Genomic DNA, 20,952 nt, shown 5'->3' with positions numbered 1-20,952 from the left:
GAACCCTCACCCAGAGCTTTGTGAGGCTTCAGTCCAATTTCCTCCATGCACCTGCCAGCAGCCCTGAACCAGTGGCACAGGGAATCCTGCTGGCATCCAGGCCTGTCCCTTTCCTCACATGGGGACAGGCCAGGGGACACCCAGCCACCAGGGGACACGATACTTTAGCAAGAGGAGCCATCCCTGCAGGTATCCAGTTAAAACAGGGGGAGGTACATTTTACCATGGAGAAGCTGCCTAGATTAGTCGTTTAGAAATTACTAATTTTTTAATTTTTTTTTTGTAGAGAAAAATCTTCTTTCCCTGCTTCATTTCTCCCTTTTGAAAGAACTTTTCAATAGTAGGGAAAGCCTTCATTATCTTCTGTGATCCCCAGGTCTGCTGCGGTGGAAATAAATCCTCAGCCACGTCTGTTAGGCTCCACCACTTCAAAGAGATTTTTGGCTCAGATTTTTTTTCCCCTCTGAGCAGATTCACGGTTTCTTAAATGTCTTGGTCATAAAGGTCTGAAGGAATTAATTGGTAAAAAAAAAAAGAAATAAAAGCCCCATTCCAGTGAATGTGTTTCCACAAGCAATTCAACTTTTGACTCCCCCGAGGTCAGGCACGTGTGTAAGTGTTTTATTGGGAACGGAGGTGGGAAAAGCAGTTTCCAAGCCATAGGGTGAGATGGGTGTGATGGGAGAGCTGCTGTCCATGGGGCGTGGGTGGCACACTCTGCAGCCAGGGGAACCAGGTGCCAGGGAATCTCTGTTCCTCTGTGCAATGGGCTCTCTGAATCCGGAGCTGCTGCGTCACAGGGAAACGCAAGCGAGCCAGGGAAGACAATGGTGAGAAGAATTGGGTTTCTGATCACTGTGCATTTTGTTAATTAGTGAATTCAAATAGTTTTATTTTTACCAAAAACAGATAATCTTTATTCCAGTAAAGACAACTGTTGACTTGAGATATATATAAATATATATATATATATTATTTGAATGGTTTATATCCTGTTGCTCTAACTACATAAAATGGAAACATGTTGCAAGTTGTGTCATTTCAATATACAAAATAAATGACTTTTCCCTGCATGCTGCCTGGGTATGTTGTGATTTGAATTAAGAGTTATATTTGAATTGCCTTATTCAAGAGGTTGTATGTTACCTAACTGGGGAATGACCTGGCACTGTTCATCACATTACATGTGTACTTGATGCTGTGTTATGTCAAATTCAGATGAGTTGTCTGTCATCTATGTATTTTGTGGGAGATCTTTTATCTTGTTAAACTGTGATATGTAAACCTTCATTGCCTGAAATAGTCACAGTTGTATAAATCAGTGTCTTCAGCTGTTTTCCTAATTTTAACACAATTCCTAACACAAAATATAGATGTTTGTAAATTCTTCATTCATTTGGTCTATTTTTATGTATGAGGCTTTTTTAATCTGGCAAAGCAGTAAGATAAGGCAGTTTCCCCGGAATTTTTCAATCGAGGCTCAGCTACATTTCCATCCCTCGGCAAGAGGCAACAACCAATTTTCAGCAGGGACAATTGGCATTCGGGATGTCTGTTTATTGCTGTTATCTCTCCTGGCTCGGCTGGGCCATTATCCCGGCAGAAGGCGATGATTAATGACGAGCCAGACCGGTGACAGCGCTCCGGGGACCCCAGGCACTTCCCAGCGCCTTCCTCGGGCCCCGCACCTCTGCCGGGCTGGGTGGGAGGGAGGGAGGGGTGGGGGTCCCTGCCGACATCTGGCAGCAGCACTGCGGCCAGGAAACAGCTCGTTTTGGGGAACAGACCGCCAGAAGCCCATCGCCAGCTGGCAGACGACCGGAGCATTTCTGGACATTTCCGCCCCCGTGCCTAAAGCCCCAAGCAAAACCCCAAGGCTGGGATCATTAAAACGCTCTTGCCAGAGTCAGACACGGTCCCTGCTCAGCTCATCACCCCGAGCACAAGCAGCACAGACGGCTCGGGCACACGAACCACGCCGAGGTGTGAGAGCTCCCCCCGCTCTTCCAGGCTGGAGCGCAGCTGCACGGGAAACGCTGCTCGCTTTTTGTGCCTGGTAACCATAAGAAACACATGGCCAGAGGGGAAAAAATCTCCTGGAGCGGGACAAGCTGTGGTCCTGGCTTATTGAATCTATCCAGGGCTTCGAGTGCTAAAACAACTCCCATCCACAAACGTACCCGTCTTTCTTTTTCTTTTTCTTCCTTTAGTTTTGGCATGCTTCGGGTTTGAAGGCTGTCGGAAGGGGAAAATGCACGGGGAAGGGCTGGGGGAGGAGGCTGCCAGAGGCAGCGCGGTGCGGCACCCCGCAAACGACCCCGAGGACTGGGGGAAACAGGCTCGCTAGAGACAAGTGTGCTGTAGAAATTCTAATATCTGCTTCAGCCCCGGGGACTCTCGGTGTGACCACAGCAGTGTCGCCGCCCCAAAGCCACCGCGCCGCCATCCGCGCCCGCGCAACTCTGCGCGGGTAACGCGGGGGGGCGTGGCTTATGGGCACGCCCCCCGCTTTCCCATTGGCTGCGGGAGGGCTCGCCCCTGCCGCCATTGGCTGGTGCGCGGGCGGGTTTCCCGCGCGCGCGGATGGGCGCGATGGCGGCGGAGCGGGGCTTGGAACTGGTGCGGGAGCTGCACCGCGCCGCGGACGGGCACCTCCCGCCCTTCCGGGTGAGCAACACCGGCAACACCGGGGTGGGCCCCGCCGCCGGCCCGCTCCCACTGACTGTGCCCGCTGTTGCAGACGGAGGAGATGCGGCAGGCGCTGGAGGAGATGCGGGCGCTGTACGAGCGGAACCAGGCCGATGTGTGAGTTGGGCGTCCCGCACAGCACGGGCGGTGCTCCCCGGCCCGCAGCTCTCCTCCTACTCCTCTTTCCCCTTCCCCTCATCCCCCAGGTCCGAAGCGAAGTCGGGACGGACGGACCTGATTTTCCTCATCCGGTTCCGGCACTGCTGCCTGCTCCGGAACCAGCGCTGTCTCCTGGCGTACCTGTGAGTGCGGGGAGCGCCGCCCCTGGGCTCTGCCCTGCCGGCACACGGGCCCCAGGGACAGCGTGCTGGGACTCTCGGCCCGGGCAGGTGGCTTTTCCGCAGGCAGCTGTGGAGCTGGTTCTCCTTGTGTTCATTGCTGATATCACCACAAAGAGAAGGCTCTGCTCCCTCCTGCTCTTTAGAAATTTAGATTGCTGCATATGGCTGTTGCCTGGGGATGTGGCCAGCGTTCACCTCAGCAGAGGCGGTGGGTTTGCCCCATTTCTTCCCCTAGGTATGACCGGTTGCTACGGATCCGAGCTCTGAGGTGGGAGTACGGCAGCGTTCTGCCCAACACCATCCAGTTCCACATGTCAGCTGAGGAAGTGAGTCAGCCCCGTTTCAAACTCTTCTCCTCTTTCCACATATTCTGATATGGAATCTCCTGCTGGATTATTTAGTACAATCAATATAGGGTAGTCTTCCCCTCCTATAGGCATGACATTCAACATATCTTAATGTAAATAGTTGTGTGTATTCACTGTCTGTGGGTGCAGCCGTGTTAATGCCCACAGGTGGAGTGGTTCAACCAGTACAAAAAGTCTCTGGCTACCTACATGAGGTCAGTAGGAGGAGAGGAGGGCCTGGACCTCACACAGGACATCAAACCTCCTAAAAGCCTGTATATTGAAGTAAGTGCAAGATTCTGGTTTCTGCCATGAATAAACATTTTCCTGACTATCTCTTTCCAAGCATTTCATCCCCATCCCGAGTCAGTTCATCAAGAAAAACCTTTCAGAGTTGCAAAGCTTTCACAGGTTTCTGTGTTTTACTCTGCCTGCCAGCATTTTACTCCTACTGAGAGCACAAAGTATGTTGAGAAATGGCATTTCTAGTTTGTGGTGGGGTGAGTTACCCAGTAAGAGGTTTCTGCAGCTTTTTGCAGAAACTTAACTAACTACAGCAATCAGAAACCATGTTCCCATGCTAAGGACTGTTACCTGCAGGGGGTGGTTGTGTTTTTTCATTGGACTCTTCCAGAGCTGTGTTTCCACTTGGCAGGTGCGGTGTTTAAGAGACCATGGGGAATTTGAGATCGAAGATGGCACTACCATCCTGTTGAAGAAGAACAGCCAGGTACCCGTGGCAGGGGTGTGGTCTGTTCTCTTCCTTCCCTTTCACTCCCATGACATCCCCCTGCTCATGCTGGCCTTGCAGCATGTCCCAGTCCCTGCACACACAGCTCCTTGCTGTCTGCATGGTCCAGAGTGCAGCTCTGCCTGATCTGGTACCACGAGGCGCTGGATGTGCAGCACAACAAACAGAGCTGGTTGTGGGCAGCAGCAAATCCAGCCAGTTCAAGGAGGGTTTTTCTGTGTTTGTGTGCAGCACTTTTTACCCCGCTGGAAATGCGAGCAGTTGATCAGGCAAGGAATCCTGGAGCATGTCCTGTCCTAAGGGTGCAGGACAGGAGGGACAGCTCTTGCTTGGAGGCCTGCCCACGATGGGGACTGAGCTCTGGTGCGTGCAGGACTTCAGACACCTCAGTATTTCTGCAGTGGCATCCTGCCACTCCTCATAACAGCCTTTGAAGCCTTAAAACCACAGCTCTTCATGAGCAAAGGGTGCATGCTGGTAATGTAGCAATCCAGGATAGCAGGGGGGCACTATCCAAGCCCACAGGTACACCCAAGGTTTGTGAATGCATTTTTGTTTAAGAGTAGTTCTTTGTTCACACAGTGTATGTGGAAGTAAGACACCGACTGGCTGGGCTCTGGAAGCCAGGAAAACTCCATAGTTGCAAAATAAAGAACTCCTTCAGCCTCTATCTCTTGAGTTTTTAAGAATTAATGTGATGTTCATTCAGCACTCTGATCTGCCTCTCCAGCCAAACCCATCCTGACCCTGCAGTGTGATGGTTACTTAAGTATCTCAGTGGAATTGCTCCTCCAAGTGCCAGATAAGGCTGCACAAGGTTCTTTCCAGGATTAGACATGAAACTTAGTCCTCATCAGAGTCCCATAAATGATTCTTGATGTGCTGTGTGAATGATCATTGGAGTCTGGGTCATGGGCCTGGGTTTTTCCCAGTGTGCTTGGTCTGTGCCTCTGTTCCTCTGAAGAATCTTTTATCCCAGAGCACTGGTCTGGCAGGGCCTATGGGCTGTTTGGAGTTGGGGTGGGAAAGGGAGCAGAGGGTTTTAAGGATTCTGGTTAGCACAAAACCAGAACAAGGCTGAAGAGCTGCTTTCTCTGGTTCTGCTAATGGAGCTACTCAGCTCTTGCACTTTGCCTGGGAAAACACTCACAAAAACATTAGCCCTGGGTAAGACTAGAGGTTTGCTTAGCCCCCATCTCAGACTGGAGCCGAAAAAGCAAACAGCTGGGGAAGAAGGCAGGAACAGGATAAATGCCTGGGGCATTACAGCATTGCTCTGTCTTGCCCACTGCAGAGGCAACAATCTGGTTGGTTTTGGATCCTAGGCTCAGGCTTTAGGAGGAGCTGTTGGGAATAAATGTTCAGCAGCAGTTGGGGAAGGTTACTGAAATACAGAGCAGACTGGGGATGGCAGGAGGTGCTGTAACATTACAAACATTACCAACATTTTAATGCCACAATTCAGCTCTCCTGCTTGGAGTGAGCCAGGCACAGGGGCCTGCAAGCCCTTCTGCCCTGGCTTTCAAGATGTAACTGTGGCTCCAACACCAGCCTTCTGCAGAGAGCAAGCACCTGCATCACCAGCAAACACTGCCAAAGAAAATCCTGTGAGATGGCTGCCCTGAGACAAGACATGACAAAACAGCACACTGCCACAGAAAGGCACCAAGGCTGCTGCTTTCAGTTGGAAAATTCAGCTATCCACAGGACAAATTTCCTCAAAAAGGACTCTAGGCTCCCCATTTGCTATTTTCTGCACAGGAAAATCCTGGCAAGACCAGAGAGGACAAGGCTGATTTCCCAACCCATACCTCACATTCTGCACCTGACCAGCCCCAGCCAGGACCACTGCACATGTCCCATCACCCACTCAGAGATGCTGGTGTGATTTTTCCAATAAGCTGCTTCAGTGCTGAGGCTTGTTCCTCCAACAGCTGGTTCTTCTCCTCCATGCTCTTCTGCTTCAGCTCAGCAGCCTGCAGGGCCATTGCAAACCTCCTGTTCTCTCCACGGAGCTCTTCAATCAATAGTTTGTTCCTGGAGATTTGGGCCTAAAGCAGGGACAGGAGGCTTCAGGTTCAGCATCCCATGCAGGGGTACCAGATGGGCAGGGAGACACAACACCAGCCCCTCTTGCACTCACCTGGGCATCTCTGAGCTGAGCTGCCCTCTCTGCCAGCACAGCTTCAGCATTCCTCAGACTCTGTTCCAGCCCCTCTGCCTGCTCCACAGCTGCCTGCAGCAGCTGCTCGTGTTCCTCCTGCAGTGGGAAAGAAAGCCTGTCTTTAGGGTTTCCCAGCACTCTCCTGGCTTCTGGCAACCCTGGACTGTACATTTCCCCAAGGCCCTTTTTCATGGACTCTCACACTCCTTGAGGCAGAGCAAGGGGGACTCATCAGAGGTGCAGATACAAAGAGCAGTGGGACAGATGTCTAGAGCAGTACAACCTTTTCTAGGTCTGCACCCAATCAGTTTTAAGACAAGGCACAGAATTTCCAGCAATGTTTTCTATAAAAGTAAGCCATCGGCCTCCCCTCTCCCAGCTGTGTCCAGGAAAGCTCAGGGAGAGACAAAGTCTCCTGGGATTCAGTCCTTGTGCCTGCTCATTATAATTCTTTAGGTTATAATTTTCCCAGTCTTTGCCCAGAAGACAAACTCACAAAAACTCAAGACCTGGTTGCTCAGTGCCCTAGAGATAAATCCACCTCTTTGAGTGCAGGGTGGTGACTGGAGGATTCATGAAGAATTAAAAGTTGCAGCTGAATTTGAAGGTAGGTGCAATTTCCATGTGGGTTCTTTATATCTAGCATCTTCTACCCAAACCTCTGGTGGCTTCAATCACAGCTGCCTTCCAGGCTGCCAGGCCAGCAGTGTCCCCTTCACAGTACCCTTGACAGAGCTCCTGCAATTCCCTGCTTACCTGGGTCCTGACCAGCTGCCTGCATGTTTGCTCAGCCTGCTGCTGGAGGCTTTCCTGGAGCTGCTGAGTCTTGCACTGTTCCTCTCTCAAGGTGTTTTGCAGCTGCTCAAACTGCTTCTTCGGCACCATGTTGTTTATCTGGGCCTTGGCCTGCTGCAACTGCAGAGCGTGCTGGGCCTGGGCCAGGCTCAGGCTTGCTTTGGCTTCCAAAAGCTGTAACAGAAAGGTTGGCAGCTGGTTACAGCTTTGAGCCAACAACGGGGCAGACCCAGGCTGTGTTTTGGGGGAGAGGAGAGGTTAGATACCTCTCAGCTCTCCCCCCAGCATAGGCACAGCAGAGCTGCAGGACCATGGGAGTGGTGCTCACTGGGCAGCCTGCAAAGCAAGGAATTGAGAGCTGCAGGAGGAGAAACAGAGCCCCTTTGCTGAGAGATGCTCCCCTTGCTCAGTAGTGAGGAGCAGGAGTTGCTGGAGGATTCTCTGGCTGGAAATCCCAGCACCAAGGGCCACGAGAGCAAGAGACAGAGGAGGCTGCTCACCTGGGTTCTTGGATACATCCCAGGCTAGCTGTGATGTACTAAATGTCCTGTACTACATGTCCTCTGCTTCCTGTCTCCAGCAAAGGGCAAACATGGTACTGGGAAGCAGGTCTGGCCCAACTTTGCACTAGGGAATGGCTGGCATGGGTAAGCTGTACTTTGGAAAGCCAGTCCCCAGGGTAGAATGCAGGAGAGGGATATTAACACATTGGAAGATTTCTCACATTGGCTTTCCTCTCTCTGTCCTAGTGATCCAAGTTACTCTGCTCTCACCACCTCATTTCCCATCCCTCAACAAGCCTTGTCTGGCTGCTGCCATCCCAACCCCTTATCCAATTCTACCATTCTTCCAGCTCCTGTCAGCTGAGCCATGGGGAACCACAGCTCCTGACACCCCTGTGTGAGCCACCTCCACTCAGCCTCCACCCCCTCTGCCCAGCCAGCCTGCACAGGACAAGGACAGAGGGAATAGTCCAGGGGCAGCTGCAAGCAAGGACCTGTTCCCATCTGCACCTGAACTGGCTTCAGCCATATCTGAGCAGGAGGGAGAATCCTTTCTCCCCACAAAGAGGAAGAGGACAACTTTTTTCTGACTGGAGAGGGTGTCCAGGCAGGACAATACCAACATCAGAGACCACTCAGCAGCCTGCCACCGAATGAAGGACACTCACCTTTTCCTGTGAGGCCTGGAGCTGCTGTTGGAGCAGCTCCATCTCCATCCAACATGCTGCATGCCTCTGGTGGTGCTCCAGCCTTGCAGCAATCTCTGCTCCTCGAAGCCACTCAGCCTCCAGAAGCCTCTGGCTCTGCAGTTGGGCAGTGCCAGGGCCATCACTGTGACCAGCCTTGTGCTCAGGGGGGTCACAGCCCAGCTGATGCCTCTTGACATTGGGGTGAGAGAGCTCCTCCTTGCCTTTCTCACTCTGGAAAAGGTTGAGGGGGGAAAAAAAAAACAACAAATCATGCACAAGTAGCTTGGAGTGGGAACACATGCAACAAAGACTGACTGGGCCATGTGGGTTTGAGACTGGGAGTGAGAGAAATCTCAGGGAGAAAGAGTGAAAGTAGTCAAAGTCATTAAAGACTTTCCCCTTCTGTAAGACTCTCAGTGGCTTTTGTCACGCAAGTTCTCACTGCTTTACAAGTTATAAGATGAAGCTGGTTCCTCAAAGCAAGACTGGGTTTGAATGCTCAAAACTAACATTTTTGTTCTCCTCTCTGAACATGTGCAGTTTTTGTCTTTCTAAATCCTTGAGCCAAGAGCCTGGCAGTTGGGGTTAGTGGCTTCTTACCAATGCTGTTAACTCTGCTATTTCAGCCAGCTGCTCCACCTTCTCTCTACCCAACTCACTCCTGTTTTTCCTGCTGGGAAGAGGGATAGTATCAGCTTCAAGACAAGAGCAGCAAAGCACAGCCCCACAGAGGAGAGCCCTGTTTTGGGTAGTCCCACATCTGGTTTTGGCCCTCAACAGGAAGCAAAGCCAAGCCAAAACAGATATGGCCCTGAATTGATTCAGGAGTGAGTCAGGTGTCTGCCCCAGCAGGTGACTCAGCCCAGCCCAGGGCAGACAGCCTGGGGACATCTAAAGTCCTACAATGCTGTCAGAGGCCTAAAAATCAAGGGATGAAGAACAATGGGAGGGACATCTTAGCAGATCGGGATCATCCACACCAGAAACCTGTCTCTCCCCAGATTTATGGCTCAGTGGGTGACTCCAGCACCTACCTAAAGCTTCCTAAGGAAGAAATCCATCCCATGTTAACTCTTCAGCAAGCTGTTCTCCAGCAGCCAGCACAGGGAGACAGCAGAGTGAGAAAACCATGCACATGCCCTGTTTACTCTGGCATTCTGAGCTGGCTCCCTGACCTTTTCCAATCCGGTTTCCAAAGAGAGCAAGGACTAAAAACTGAGAAAAAACCTTTCCCCATGACTCAGGCAAAACGTGTGGGGACAATCAAGAGACAACACTAGAAAAGGAGCAGGTCTTCAAGGGAAGGAAAATAAAGGGGAATAAGGACAAAGAGCATCAGACTGAATTTATGTGGCTTCCAGGTGGCTAAAATTATTTTGCAGTCCTGTGGATACAAAGTGATTTGATTCATCAAAACACACCAAGACTTCATTACAGGCTAACAGGTGGTGAGGCCAACCCCTCAACTGCAATAAAGCCAGATCTGGAAAAACCAGCTTGTTTGTGAGACCTCTGTGATTTTACAGTGCTGGACACAACAGCTGTGACCCCAAATCTGAGGGGGCCTCATTATCCTTCCACTTCTCTTGGTACTGCCAGTCTCCCAGGAGGCCATGAACACTGGCACTTGTGGGAATGAAGCTTAGTCCTGTGTTAGACAGTCCTATCCTATAACTGCTGCTAAACACCAGAGCCTTATAGGACCCAAATTACTCAAAGGAAGGTGCAGGATAGCAGACCATCCATCCTGGCAGGGAGGACAGCATTGCAGTTTGTGTGCCTGTGGCACACAGAGGAACTGTGTGAAGAAGTTCTTGCTCTCTTATTGAAGCACAAGGACAATCCATGGGCTATGTGGTGTTTGCTCACCTCAGTGCAGCTGCTTTCCAGGTTTTACATTGGAATTCACATGCTGTGCTTCCTGTGGCATCTCCAAGGTCCATGTACAAAGCAGAGGAGATGAGTCAGCCACAACCACAGGAGCACATCCCAGCTCCCTGACCATGCTCCCACAGTCAATAAATACACAACATAGCTTTTGCATTTATCTACATGTGCTCAGTAATATTTATTAATTTGAAGTATCCTAGTTCATTGCCCATTTCATGTGAGCAGCAGAACAAAGCTGCTGTTAGAACATCCAAGAGAACGTAGCTGCTGTTACAGCATTCAGCAGACACAAGGCATCTTTCTTTGCAGCAGCATGTTAGTTCTTCCAACTACCTTTGCACTCAAACCTGACACTCTTGAGCTCTCGGTTCATTTCCAACTACTGCATGACATCTTTAAGCTGCATCAGCTCCTGTGTCAACTTGTTCCTCTTCAGCTCTGTTTTGACAGCCTGAATGTCAGGTTTCCCCCTATGCTGTTACACCACTGTCTCCCAGAGCTTTTTGCCTTCTCTTCTTGCCCTGCAGGTCAGGTCTGTGTCCTGAGATGTCTGCTCTTTGGAGGCATGTAACTGTGCTGTCTCTGCCTCCTTCCCAAGAACATCCCCTTGTCTATCAAGATTCCATTTCTCCCTGAAATGCTTTCCTTTTGGCTCCAGCTTGTAGATTGACAGGCCATTTGTTACATCTGCACTGCCTGCACTGGTGTGTCCTTCCTTCAGTGTTGAAGCGGCAACAGAAGATTTTGGTCCACCTGCTCATCTGAGTCTTAGGGGATCAGCTCCTTTTCCCCCAGAGGACAGCTCTCCAGACACCTTGTCCCTTTTAACACCAGAGCCCCTATCTTCACTGTCTCTGCATTACTCCCATTTCACCCTGCTGCCTTTTTAATCTTTTTATACCAAACAGCCAGCATTTCACACATCTTGGCTTATTCATTTAACCTTTTCTTACAACTTGAGCTGCCTCTGCTTCCACAGAGACTTGTCTTTTTTCTTCTGTTTCCACTACTGCTTCTCATGGGTGCCCTCCTCTTGTAGGCCTCACCTTGGAGCCTTTATTGCTGGGAAATCACCTCCTCTCACACCAATGTTCCTCCAATAAAGCCTTACAGCTGTCCTCATGCTGGTAGTCATTCCATGACAGCTCTTGGTTATGCTCAACCTCCGCATCTTTCCTAAAGATAAAACAATTTTCCTGACCTGGGTTTGATATCACAGCTTGAAAAGCTCAGCCAGCCTCTGAATGTATATTTGCTGGAGATGCAATACAAAGGGGTTTTTATGTTGCAAAGTCAAGGCAATTTGTTAAACTTCACAGAAAGTTCCCACACCTTTTGCTTTCTCAGACTCACACCCATCACATCTTTTCCAGCACCTCTGAAAGCTCCCCACTGCAGTCAGTCCATCTACCATTCACCAGAGATAAAATAGTTTAAATGTCTTGTATTCCTGTTATTTAGGTTTGTTTCCTTGGTCTACCACAGACTTCAGCCAAATCACTTTCTTTCTCCTTCACCTACCCCATATCTCAGCCCTAAAACAAGGATAATGACCTAGCAAAATCCTCTGCTTGCATATTGCCAAGGGGAACACTGCTCCTGAGGGAGACACAGCAGGGCACAGGCAGGAGGAAGAGAGGATAAACAGTTTTTCAGTGACAACCTCTCTCTTTCACAAGCCAGTCTCTTTTACCTATATGAAGAACTTTAAGACATTTTTTACTGCTTTCAAGATAGCAAGCAGAGTTATTTAGCAAGTAGAGAGGCAGGTTTGCTGAAGGACCAAGAAAGAGGTAATAAGAAAACACTAACAAAGGCCCTTTTATATCTCTCATTATTTTAAGGTACAGTCTTTGGTGAGCACTGCCGCTAACACAACCTTGTAGAACGTTCAGAGAAACTTAGAGTCTTGAAATAAAAGCACTCACTTAAGGGGAGTTTAGATGTTTCACTTCAAACAACTGCAGCCCTGCAATTCTGCCCAGATTTTCTTCCAGATTAAAACAGCTCTCCAGCCCTGTGAAAAATCAACCCAGACTATGCTGGTATGAGCAGGAGACACACCCCTAATCTCATCCTTACCCCAGAAAGAGAACAGTGCCAGACCTCAGGCTCAGTTTGTCCCTGTGCTGCCTGTTTATTTCTTCTCTGTCCTGGTCCAGCTGCTACCCTGCATTTGCAACTGTTTCTTCAAGATCTCCGTTCTGGTCTTCCATCTTGCACATCTCAGCCTTGGAGTTTTCCTCACTGTCCTTCCTTTCCCTCTCAAAGTTTTTCCACATTAACTCTATTTCTTCCTCATTAATAGTTTATCTGTTGGAAGGAGATGGGATTGGGATATTAGCACCACACTCCTGAGAGCTTTCCTCTCCTCCAATAGCTCCAGTTGAGATTGATCCATTGGTCCCACTCAACAGGGGACTCTCTTCAGGCATTCTGGTCCCTGCTGAACTAAGGGCAACAGTCAGTCTCGTGCAGCAGTCTCTAACAAGCAGAAACCAGTGGGTCCCATTTCTTACCAGCAAGCAGCACAGTTCTCCCCATTCTTGTTTGCAAGGAACCCCAGAGAGGAGAAGGGAGAGGCCACTGCTCCTCATATCCCTTCCTCTACTGCAGGGTGGTTCCTTGTCAGGATGTGGTGGTGAGAAGCTGCTGCTCCCCACAACTCCCCTGTGAACAGAAACTCCAGGATCTGATGTGCACAAAGGCAGGCAGAAGAGCTGTAGGCAGTTTTGTGCTCCTTGAACTGTTCTGTCACCAGTGTGGCAATTTAGGATTTTCTCTTGCAGTGCTGCAACACAAAACCCAGCAAGCATCACTGACCTCTCAGTTCAGCAGCAAAAGGAGTAAATGTGGAAACTGAGGCCTCTCCCATGAGCATTCACGGCTGTCTGAAGAGGAGGACAGTGGGCTCACACTTCACCTCAGAGCAAACAGGTTAGAAGTGTGCAGCAAGCCAAGGGTGACAGGGCTCTGATACAGCCCCTACCATCAGGAGACACCTGGCTGCTTCTCCTCTTGGTCCTGTCCCTGCTTTTACTGTGACAGCAATGCTGAGTGATCTCTGGTTCCTCACAAGACCCACACAAACAATTCAGAAGGTGACAGTGATTTTCACAGAGCCTTTGGCCAGCCAGTGAGGCAAAGGCTCCAAACCCTCCTACCAGCTAAGACAGGCTGGAGAAGCACATGAAATAACCCCACGTGAGTGATGAGGTACCATGCTGCTCCCCAGCCTGAGCTCTCTCTCCAGCAACCCTGCTGGAGCAGATGTCTCATCAGTCACACTGTAGCAGTTGTGCTTACCAAGCAGTCAGGACATCTCCCCCCATGCTACTCACCTCGGCTTCCAGCTGCACCTTCAGGTCCTGCAGCTGTTCTTGGAGCTGCTCCACTGGGAGTGACATTTCTGTAAACACAGAAGTAGGAACAAGAAGGCTTGGAGAGGGGTGTGATGGCAGAGAGGAGCCCTGTGAGGGTAGGCCAACAAGACAGGACTGATCAGGATGGCTGCAGCTTCATGCAGTCCATACAACCCCAAAAGATGGACATTCCCCATCTATCTGGCAACTAGTCCCAGGGCTGCATCAGCCCTCTTGGCCAGAAGCTTTTATCTAATACTTAACTTGAATTTTCCAACCCACAGTTTGGGGCTACTTCCTCCTTACTGCATTGTTTCCTCAACATCTTCAGCACTGAAAATCTGCCAGTTCACCCATAACTGCCTAGTTCATAGGTTCCATCACCAGCTCTCAAGTTGGAAAACCCTCCTCTCCTTCATCTCCCTCCTTCTCACCACCCATCTTCTCCTTCTTCCCTCCCATGGCTGCCCAGTACCAGAACTGGCAGCAGTAGTTCAGGCACAACAAGCCTCCCCACACCCCCATGCAAACTTGGATCCAAAGGGAGCTTTGTTCTTGCTGAGGGGACAGGCACTGAGCCCTTCTGCACATTACCTGCTGCTGGCAGCCCTCCCTCAGCCCTGCTCTCCTGCAGCTGGAGGCGCAGCCTTTGCAGCTCCCTTCTCAGCACTCCATTCTGGTCATACAGCACCTGAAACAAACACTGCTCAGGACACAGAACAAAGCTCCTGCAGCACCAAGAGCAGGAACGGCCTCCCCCTGCCCCAGCACAGCTTTCCCAAACAAAGGCAGACATGAGAGAATTTGGAGGAGCCAAAGAAGAAATACAACCCCAGATTTCCAAGACCATCATTGCACACTGTAAAGCACAAAGCAACAGCCCCTGAATGCAAAAGCACACAAAACCAGGGGGTCTGCAGACACCTCAGGGGGCTGGGCCTCCTGAGACCCTCCTGACCTAAATAACCATTGGTAGAATCCAACACAGAGGAAATATCATGATCTCAGCATGAGCCCAGAGGTTTGTGCTTACATCCTCAAGACTCTCTTGTGGGCACATGGACTGGCCAACAAGCACCACTCTATGCACACAAGGCAACCAGCAGGATTCACAGTGAAGCAAGGCCCATGGGCCTCTGGGAGGGAACATTCCCAGGTTGCAGAAGGAATAGAACAAGGTAAGAAGGTGCTGATCCCATGGGAAGCACAGCACGAGGCAGGTCCTGCTGGTCTCCTGGTGCCAGAGACACCACAAGGCCAGCACAGGAGTTTATCCCATCTCCATCAATAAGGAGTCCCAGAGCTGAACACCAAGCAATGAGCCACCACACCAGTGCAAAGAGCCACTTCCATGGACGTGTCTGGAGATGGGCAGCTGCGTGCTTCACTTCACATCCTCCATCCTGTACTGGCAGCAACAGCATACAAGGCCTCCTGCCTTCTGGACTGCCCACTATGAGCAGACATCCAATTACATCCCATATCCTGCCACCCAGAAAACTGATGTGCTGCAAGAGACTATGAACTAGGACACTTCCAATTAACAATTACTGAGCAGATGTAGACAAATGCAAACCCAGTTTGTTTCATCTCCATTCTAAACAGGAAAGAGGAGCTGAGAGCATTCAACAAGGGCAAAGGATAAACCCAACTGGGTGCCTTCACAGGGGCAGGTGAAATCTGAAGGTCAAACCTTCCCACTCATCAGCATTCTCATAGACAGCTCTGGGGCTGCTCAATTGAGGAAAAATTGCAGCACCTAGCATATTCAACCCTCTGGTGCCACCTGGAGCAATGCTGCACTGGATAGTGCTTCAGAATGTTTGCCTTTAATTACAGCTTGGAGAGCTGCTTCCTGATGCATCCACAGGATGGCTTTGCTGAAAGTCTGCATTTCAGCCCTTGCTGAGGGGCTGTGACTGTCACTGTCCCTGCTCAGGGGTGCTCCCCAGCCACAGACAGCATCTGGGAACAAATGGGCAATGTGGCAAGCACAGGACTCAAAGAACAGAGCACCCATCACAAGTTAAAGATATACAAGTTAAAAACAGGAGAAGTGAAACAGAGGTTGTGCTCATGCCCCAGGGAGCCCCAAGCTCTGGGAAGGAGCACAGCACCCTGCAGGAAATACAATACACACAGCACCAATTCTTGGACCACACACACACACCAGATATCTGGACTGGCTTACCTTGACTCTCTAGCAGAGTTCAACAGCAACAAGTTTTTTAGGGTTTTTTTAAAGTGGGAGCAAGGAAAAGGAAGGGAAAAACAAAAAGATAGAAGACTTTAGCTGTTAATATGGTTTCCAAATTAGGAGAACAGCTTTCTCCTTGTGCTCAAGAAGAAATCCAGCAGAGCCCAGGGTGGTCTGACCTTAACAACAGAGGTACATGGCTCCCTAACAAAACAGTCCATGGCTACAGGCAGGAAGGAATTTATGATCCACCCCTACTCTCTCTCCTGCCAAAATCCTAGCAAGGCAAACAACCCATGGAGGGTTTCAGGAGTGAAGGAGACAGGACTGTGAGAAAGTTAGGAGGGACCCCTCTGTCCTGTGATCAGGTCTGCCTACTTCCACTCCCTCAAGCCAAAGTGCCCAACATGTGCAGCAGAGAGCAGCACAGTCACACCAGCAGCGCCACCCGCACGTACCTGGCACTGCCGCTCGTACTCCAGCACAATCTCCGCAAAACGCTCGCTCTGCTTCAGGAACTCTGGGCTGTGAGGCTCCCCCTGCTCCAGCTGCACAAGGAAACACTTCTCATCAAGAAAATCACCTCCAAATGGAGAGTCAAAAGCTCTATTAAATCACAGGGGTCATGGTGCTACACCCATACATTTATCCCTAAGGGGCCCATCACCTAAGGGATGGGTCAGAAAGAGGAGGAAAAACATTTTTCTCCACATGTAAGACACCAAACTACAGGCACGCTTTCCTGGCTAACAAGATCACAGACTCACCTCCTTCCCCAGATTCGTTTTAGGAGTGGAAGATATTAAAACAAAGCCTTTACTTCAATACTAGTGAAAAATAAAACTTTTCTGGAAACCGAACTCTATATAAAGTTTTCCCTTGAAGACTGCAGATTTGTAGAATTCTCTACAACTGGAAACTTTCCTCACGCTTTTTTTTTTTTTCACCTCCCAACTTCCAGGTTGTCATTAATGTGCAGGAGAGCTCACAAAGGGGGAGACCATAGTGACTGATACAAAATATGCAAGATCAATTTTGTTATGAATTCCTGAAAAGTTCTTATTTGACTGCAACAGAGAGAGGTTACCTTATCCTTCACAATGTGGTTGAGTTCTTTTTGCAGCTCCAACACCAGTTCTTCAGAGGCTGCCAGTTTCTCAGCCATCTCTGTGACCTTGTTTTGTAGCTGTGTGTTCTCCTGCAGAGAAAATGGAGATTTCCCTGATGCAGTGGGGCCTGTCATGGCAGGATGGGTTTATCAGCCACAGGTCCTCAGCAGGGAGCTGTAACACAACTGGCATATCAGCACACCAAAAAGAGCACAGCTCCCAGGAGACCCCGGGCATGGCCTGGTTTTGGCCAGGACAGGGTTGATTTTTGCAGTAACCAGGAGGAGATGTGGCTAAGGCCCAGATGTTATTCTGTACCACCTCAGTCATTGCTGGGGACAGAGGGAAGGCACTCTCTCAATTCCAGGGAGAAGGACATGCCTTCCAGAGAAAATGTGGCTGCTCTGCAATGAGCATTTTGCATGTAAATCACCCTCTCATTTGTACACTCTTGTTTATATTGTTGCTGTCACTGGTTGTTTCTTATCTCACTGCTGTTTGCAGTAAATTGCTCTTATCTCAACCCATGGTCTTTGTCTTTTGTGCTTCCAATTCTCTCCAGCCACTAAAAATCAGGGAGAGGGAGTGAGCAAGTGTGATTTGGAGAGTCTTGGTAGGAGAACTAAATTGGGAAGCACCATTCCTAAACTACAACAGGACAGCACATTGCCGATACCACATGGGCTCATCTCTCCAAAGGACAGGAGACCTTTGCACTAATTTTGCACAATAAGAGCTAGACACAGCCCCACAGGACCATCACTACCTTTGCTCCCTACAATTGTGGTTTCCCTCACAGCTAACAAAGGCAGCAAGTCCTGAGCTATCTCCATCTGTACTCCTACACTGAACAGAACTGGGGTAATCCCAGGCATGCAGACACCATCATCTCTGCTTTTGACATGGTCCCTGGCACAATTTTAGCTTTGGTCATTGTGTTTTCAGGTGTTATCAAGGGCCAAACCACTGCCAACAGACAACACAGCAGGTTAGTAATGGCATGGCAAGGTAACAAGCTCTGTGTTCAATGTATATAACAACTGTATGGATGTGGCTGATGATTCTTCTGCATAAAACTCCTTCCCAACAAGAGCAAAATGAACCATCTATATTTGTCACCACCTCTGCTTTGCCACCTCTGAAAGAGCGAAGATGTTTCATCCAAGGCAATTTTACTTACGTTCATCACATGGTTCAATCTCCCTTGCAGGTTGGCCTCTTTGCCCTGGAGGAGCCGTGTATCAGCCTCCAGCTTCGCCTGGTGACTCACTGCTTGCTGCAAAAGCAGCTCTTTTGCCTCTATTTCTGCCTGAAAATTCCTGGGGGAAAAAAGCAGCACAGTTGGGACAGACAGAGAATGATCCTGGATGGCCACAAGGTACAGACACCTCCCTCCCACCATGCACAAAGCAGGAGATGAGAGCTTGGTATGAAGGGTGCTGAGACCATAGGGAGTGGAGAGGGGTCTTCAAGGACTTTCCTGCCACTGACACATTGGCAAAACAAGTGGGAGTTTCAAAAGGGACACCGGGATGTGTAAACACATTTTCTCCACCCCACCAAAAGAACCCCTCCTACCTGAGCTTGCTCTGGGTGTGCTCAAGGGTGATGTACTGCTCATCCAGCTCCCTGCCCAGCTGCAGGCACTGTCTCTCTGCCTTCTCCAAACTGAGCCTCGCCTTGTCCCTCTCCCTGGCGATCTGCCTCACCTGGGTCCTGCAGACACAGCGAGCAGGGCATGAAGAGACCCCTCAGGCAGCCCACAGAAGGTCCCCCCTCACAGGGAGCAGTGCCCTTACCAGAGGCACTGCAGTTTGTATCTGTAGGAGGTGCCAGCTGCATGCTGGAGGCCACTCCTGGGGACCATGAGTGTGCTGTCCAAAGCTGCAGGCAGCCCTGCCAGGCTCACCTCCTCCTCCGTGCTGCTGCTCCACCTCTGCAGAAACAGCACAGATTGAGATCACTTCCTCCCTCTTCTAACAGTTCCAACAGGATTTCTGTTGTTACAACATCTGACCACCCTCCAGCCTTTCAGGGATACCACCCCCATCTCACAGATAAGCCTAGATCACACCCACCCCTGCATTCCACCAGCCTTGGGGTGACCAAACCCATCCTGAACTTGGCTGCAAGCACTTCTCCCACCCCAGGCAGTTGCTCACTTCACCCACCACCACCGATCCAGGCAGAACCAGGGACCCTGAGGATCTCCTCTAAGCTCTTCCAGGGCTCAGGTGGCAATGACAAGTTGAGGCTTGGCAAATCCAGTGCCTTTGCTGATGCTAGAGAAGTGATGAGGGCCTGGGTAGCTTGGCCAGAAGGACAGGCTGCTTCCCCGAGCTTTCCCCTCTGGTGCTGAGGAAAAAAACAGCAAGAATAAGTCAGTGGGGCCAAACTGGCAGACGAAAACTGATGGTTTTCAATACCAAAGAGAAACTTCAGAGATCAAATCAATACTGAAGAACATTTTAGAAACAACCCCAGGCTGCCAGGAGGGAGATGTCCTGAGCTGCCCTCCTGGCAGCTACAAGAGCAGGTTTGCAGGCACAGACCATCCAGTTTGGTCTCCCTGCTGACCCATCAACACCCAGTATCCACAGAAAGAGCAGCACTGAAACTTATATTGCTTGCAGGGTCTTGTGAAAACTGTCAGATGGGGACTGACAGCCAGCAATTTGTTTGACCGAAGAGCAGAACCCAGAAAGCTGATACAGAACTCACAGCATTTGCAGAAGCACCAATTTTGTACCAGGTTTGGAAGAAGCCTGTCTTCAGAGAGCTGTTACCTTAAAGTCTTAGGCCAAAAGAACCTGAAACAATTCTGTTTTCTTTTTTTATTGCTCAAGATCCTGGATTGAGCTGTCCTGGCTGTCAGGGTGAGAAGAGATTCACTTCCACCCTAGCACATTAACGTGGTGTTACTTCAAAAGCAAATGCCTTGCCAGTCCTTGGAACTGACAGCATTAAGAAGAAGTATTTTACATCAGACAAAGAAAACATGGATGAAGCTTGTTCATGCACTAAAAAAAGGACAATCTGTGTCACATGTGAGGTGCAGAGATATCAGCACTTGTGAGGTCAATATTAGAATTGGGGTGATGTTTTTCCTCTGCTAGGATGTGCATCCCTCTCCCTCCCATAAAAAGAGGAGGATCAACAGCCCGTTTTTGCTCTATACTACAATCCCACACCACCTAGGCAGAGATTGCTCCTGCTCAGGCAGTTCCCAAGGGAGCCTTTCAGTCACCATACAGCGGCTGCAGTACAGACCGTATCTAAAAACTGTCTTGCAAGTAAAGAACTGTGCACCCTCAGGTGCCTGACTGATGTCTATGGAATCACCTACTTGTGAAAAGAAGTACCTTGGCCTGAGTTGTTCTCAGTAAATCCTGTTCTTTAGCCTCTTTTTTTCTTTTTTTTGGGTTGGGGGTTGGCACGGAAAAATGTATGGAGAAACCTTTCTAAGTGTGCTGTGCCTGGACTCGTGTCTGGATTCCCTACAGGATCGTTTTAAAACATCAAACGCAAACGAACTGTCCTGTGTAAGGGACTGGCAATGACTTCATTGTTCCTTACCCAAGGTTAGTGGAAATCACCTCACGGAGCTGCAGATCGAGGCCATCAACCAGGATCCTTTTTACAAACCTCATCCCACGGAGCTGAGGAGTCTTGGCTGCTTAAGAGACACTGACATACCGTGGAAAACGGGGTTATGCATCCGCGGGGATGCAGAGCCTGCAGCACCGGCCCGGCCGGCACGGTTCGGTCCCGCTCGGCTCGGTTCGGCCCCGCTCGGCTCGGTTCGGCCCCGCTCGGCTCGGTTCGGGCTCACTCGGCTCAGTTCGGCTCCCCTCGGCTCAGTTCGGCCCCGCCTCCCCCGGCCCTGAGGCTCCGCGCATGCGCAAACCGCGCGCACATCCCTGTCCAGTTCCCTGGATGCATTTCCTGAGGTGAATTGGGGAGAGCAGCGGCAGGAGGCGGAGGGAGCCGATCCGGCCTTTTTACTCAGCTGTTTCTGGAGTGCTGTGCCCAGTTCTGGGCTCCTGAGGGCAAGAAAGACAAGGAGCTCCTGAAGACGGTCCAGCGGAGGGCTGATGGTGGGACTGGAGCACCTCT

The 20,952-nt window shown here is 50.2% G+C and overlaps 2 protein-coding genes across 4 annotated transcripts; one reads left to right on the top strand and one right to left on the bottom strand.

The window, feature by feature from the left end:
• The first annotated feature begins 2,566 nt into the window (after positions 1 to 2,566).
• Positions 2,567 to 4,997, top strand: GINS1 (GINS complex subunit 1). 3 transcript variants are annotated; one of them, XM_058835319.1, is made up of 7 exons: positions 2,567 to 2,667; positions 2,741 to 2,805; positions 2,895 to 2,990; positions 3,265 to 3,355; positions 3,545 to 3,661; positions 4,032 to 4,106; positions 4,359 to 4,996. In XM_058835319.1, the coding sequence occupies exons 1-7, from the start codon at positions 2,584 to 2,586 to the stop codon at positions 4,425 to 4,427; spliced, it is 597 nt and encodes a 198-aa protein (XP_058691302.1). In that variant the 5' UTR covers positions 2,567 to 2,583; the 3' UTR covers positions 4,428 to 4,996. The 3 variants fall into 3 exon arrangements, with proteins under 3 accessions (XP_058691302.1, XP_058691304.1, XP_058691303.1); XM_058835321.1 differs by lacking the exon at positions 3,545 to 3,661 and having other exon boundaries at positions 4,359 to 4,997; XM_058835320.1 differs by lacking the exon at positions 2,895 to 2,990 and having other exon boundaries at positions 4,359 to 4,493.
• Positions 4,998 to 5,017: 20 nt separating this feature from the next.
• On the bottom strand, positions 5,018 to 20,631 carry LOC131577446 (ninein-like protein). The gene is made up of 14 exons (XM_058835317.1): positions 20,413 to 20,631; positions 18,999 to 19,191; positions 18,636 to 18,772; positions 18,415 to 18,552; positions 18,017 to 18,155; positions 16,815 to 16,925; positions 16,186 to 16,275; positions 14,125 to 14,221; positions 13,510 to 13,577; positions 8,258 to 8,509; positions 7,048 to 7,260; positions 6,271 to 6,387; positions 5,998 to 6,178; positions 5,018 to 5,132 (listed from the first exon to the last, which is right to left on the bottom strand). The coding sequence occupies exons 3-14, from the start codon at positions 18,701 to 18,703 to the stop codon at positions 5,098 to 5,100; spliced, it is 1,509 nt and encodes a 502-aa protein (XP_058691300.1). The 5' UTR covers positions 18,704 to 18,772; positions 18,999 to 19,191; positions 20,413 to 20,631; the 3' UTR covers positions 5,018 to 5,097.
• Between the last annotated feature and the right edge of the window lie 321 nt (positions 20,632 to 20,952).

This window comes from Poecile atricapillus, chromosome 3, assembly GCF_030490865.1.
Source record: "Poecile atricapillus isolate bPoeAtr1 chromosome 3, bPoeAtr1.hap1, whole genome shotgun sequence".
Classification (NCBI taxonomy): domain Eukaryota; kingdom Metazoa; phylum Chordata; class Aves; order Passeriformes; family Paridae; genus Poecile; species Poecile atricapillus.
The sequence above is the reverse complement of the archived record's forward strand: the minus strand, read 5'-3'. Positions and strand labels throughout refer to the sequence as shown.

Bases quoted from the DNA above. Each gene is read 5' to 3' on its own strand.
- GINS1 (XM_058835319.1), top strand. From the start codon at position 2,584: ATGGGCGCGATGGCGGCGGAGCGGGGCTTGGAACTGGTGCGGGAGCTG. The intron at 2,991-3,264 runs GTGAGTGCGGGG...TTCTTCCCCTAG, and splicing joins CGCTGTCTCCTGGCGTACCT to GTATGACCGGTTGCTACGGA. The intron at 4,107-4,358 runs GTACCCGTGGCA...GTTTGTGTGCAG, and splicing joins TGTTGAAGAAGAACAGCCAG to CACTTTTTACCCCGCTGGAA.
- LOC131577446 (XM_058835317.1), bottom strand. From the start codon at position 18,703: ATGGTCCCCAGGAGTGGCCTCCAGCATGCAGCTGGCACCTCCTACAGA. The intron at 16,276-16,814 runs GTAACCTCTCTC...TTCCTTGTGCAG, and splicing joins ACCACATTGTGAAGGATAAG to CTGGAGCAGGGGGAGCCTCA. The intron at 7,261-8,257 runs GTGAGTGTCCTT...TTTCTGTTACAG, and splicing joins TCCAGGCCTCACAGGAAAAG to CTTTTGGAAGCCAAAGCAAG.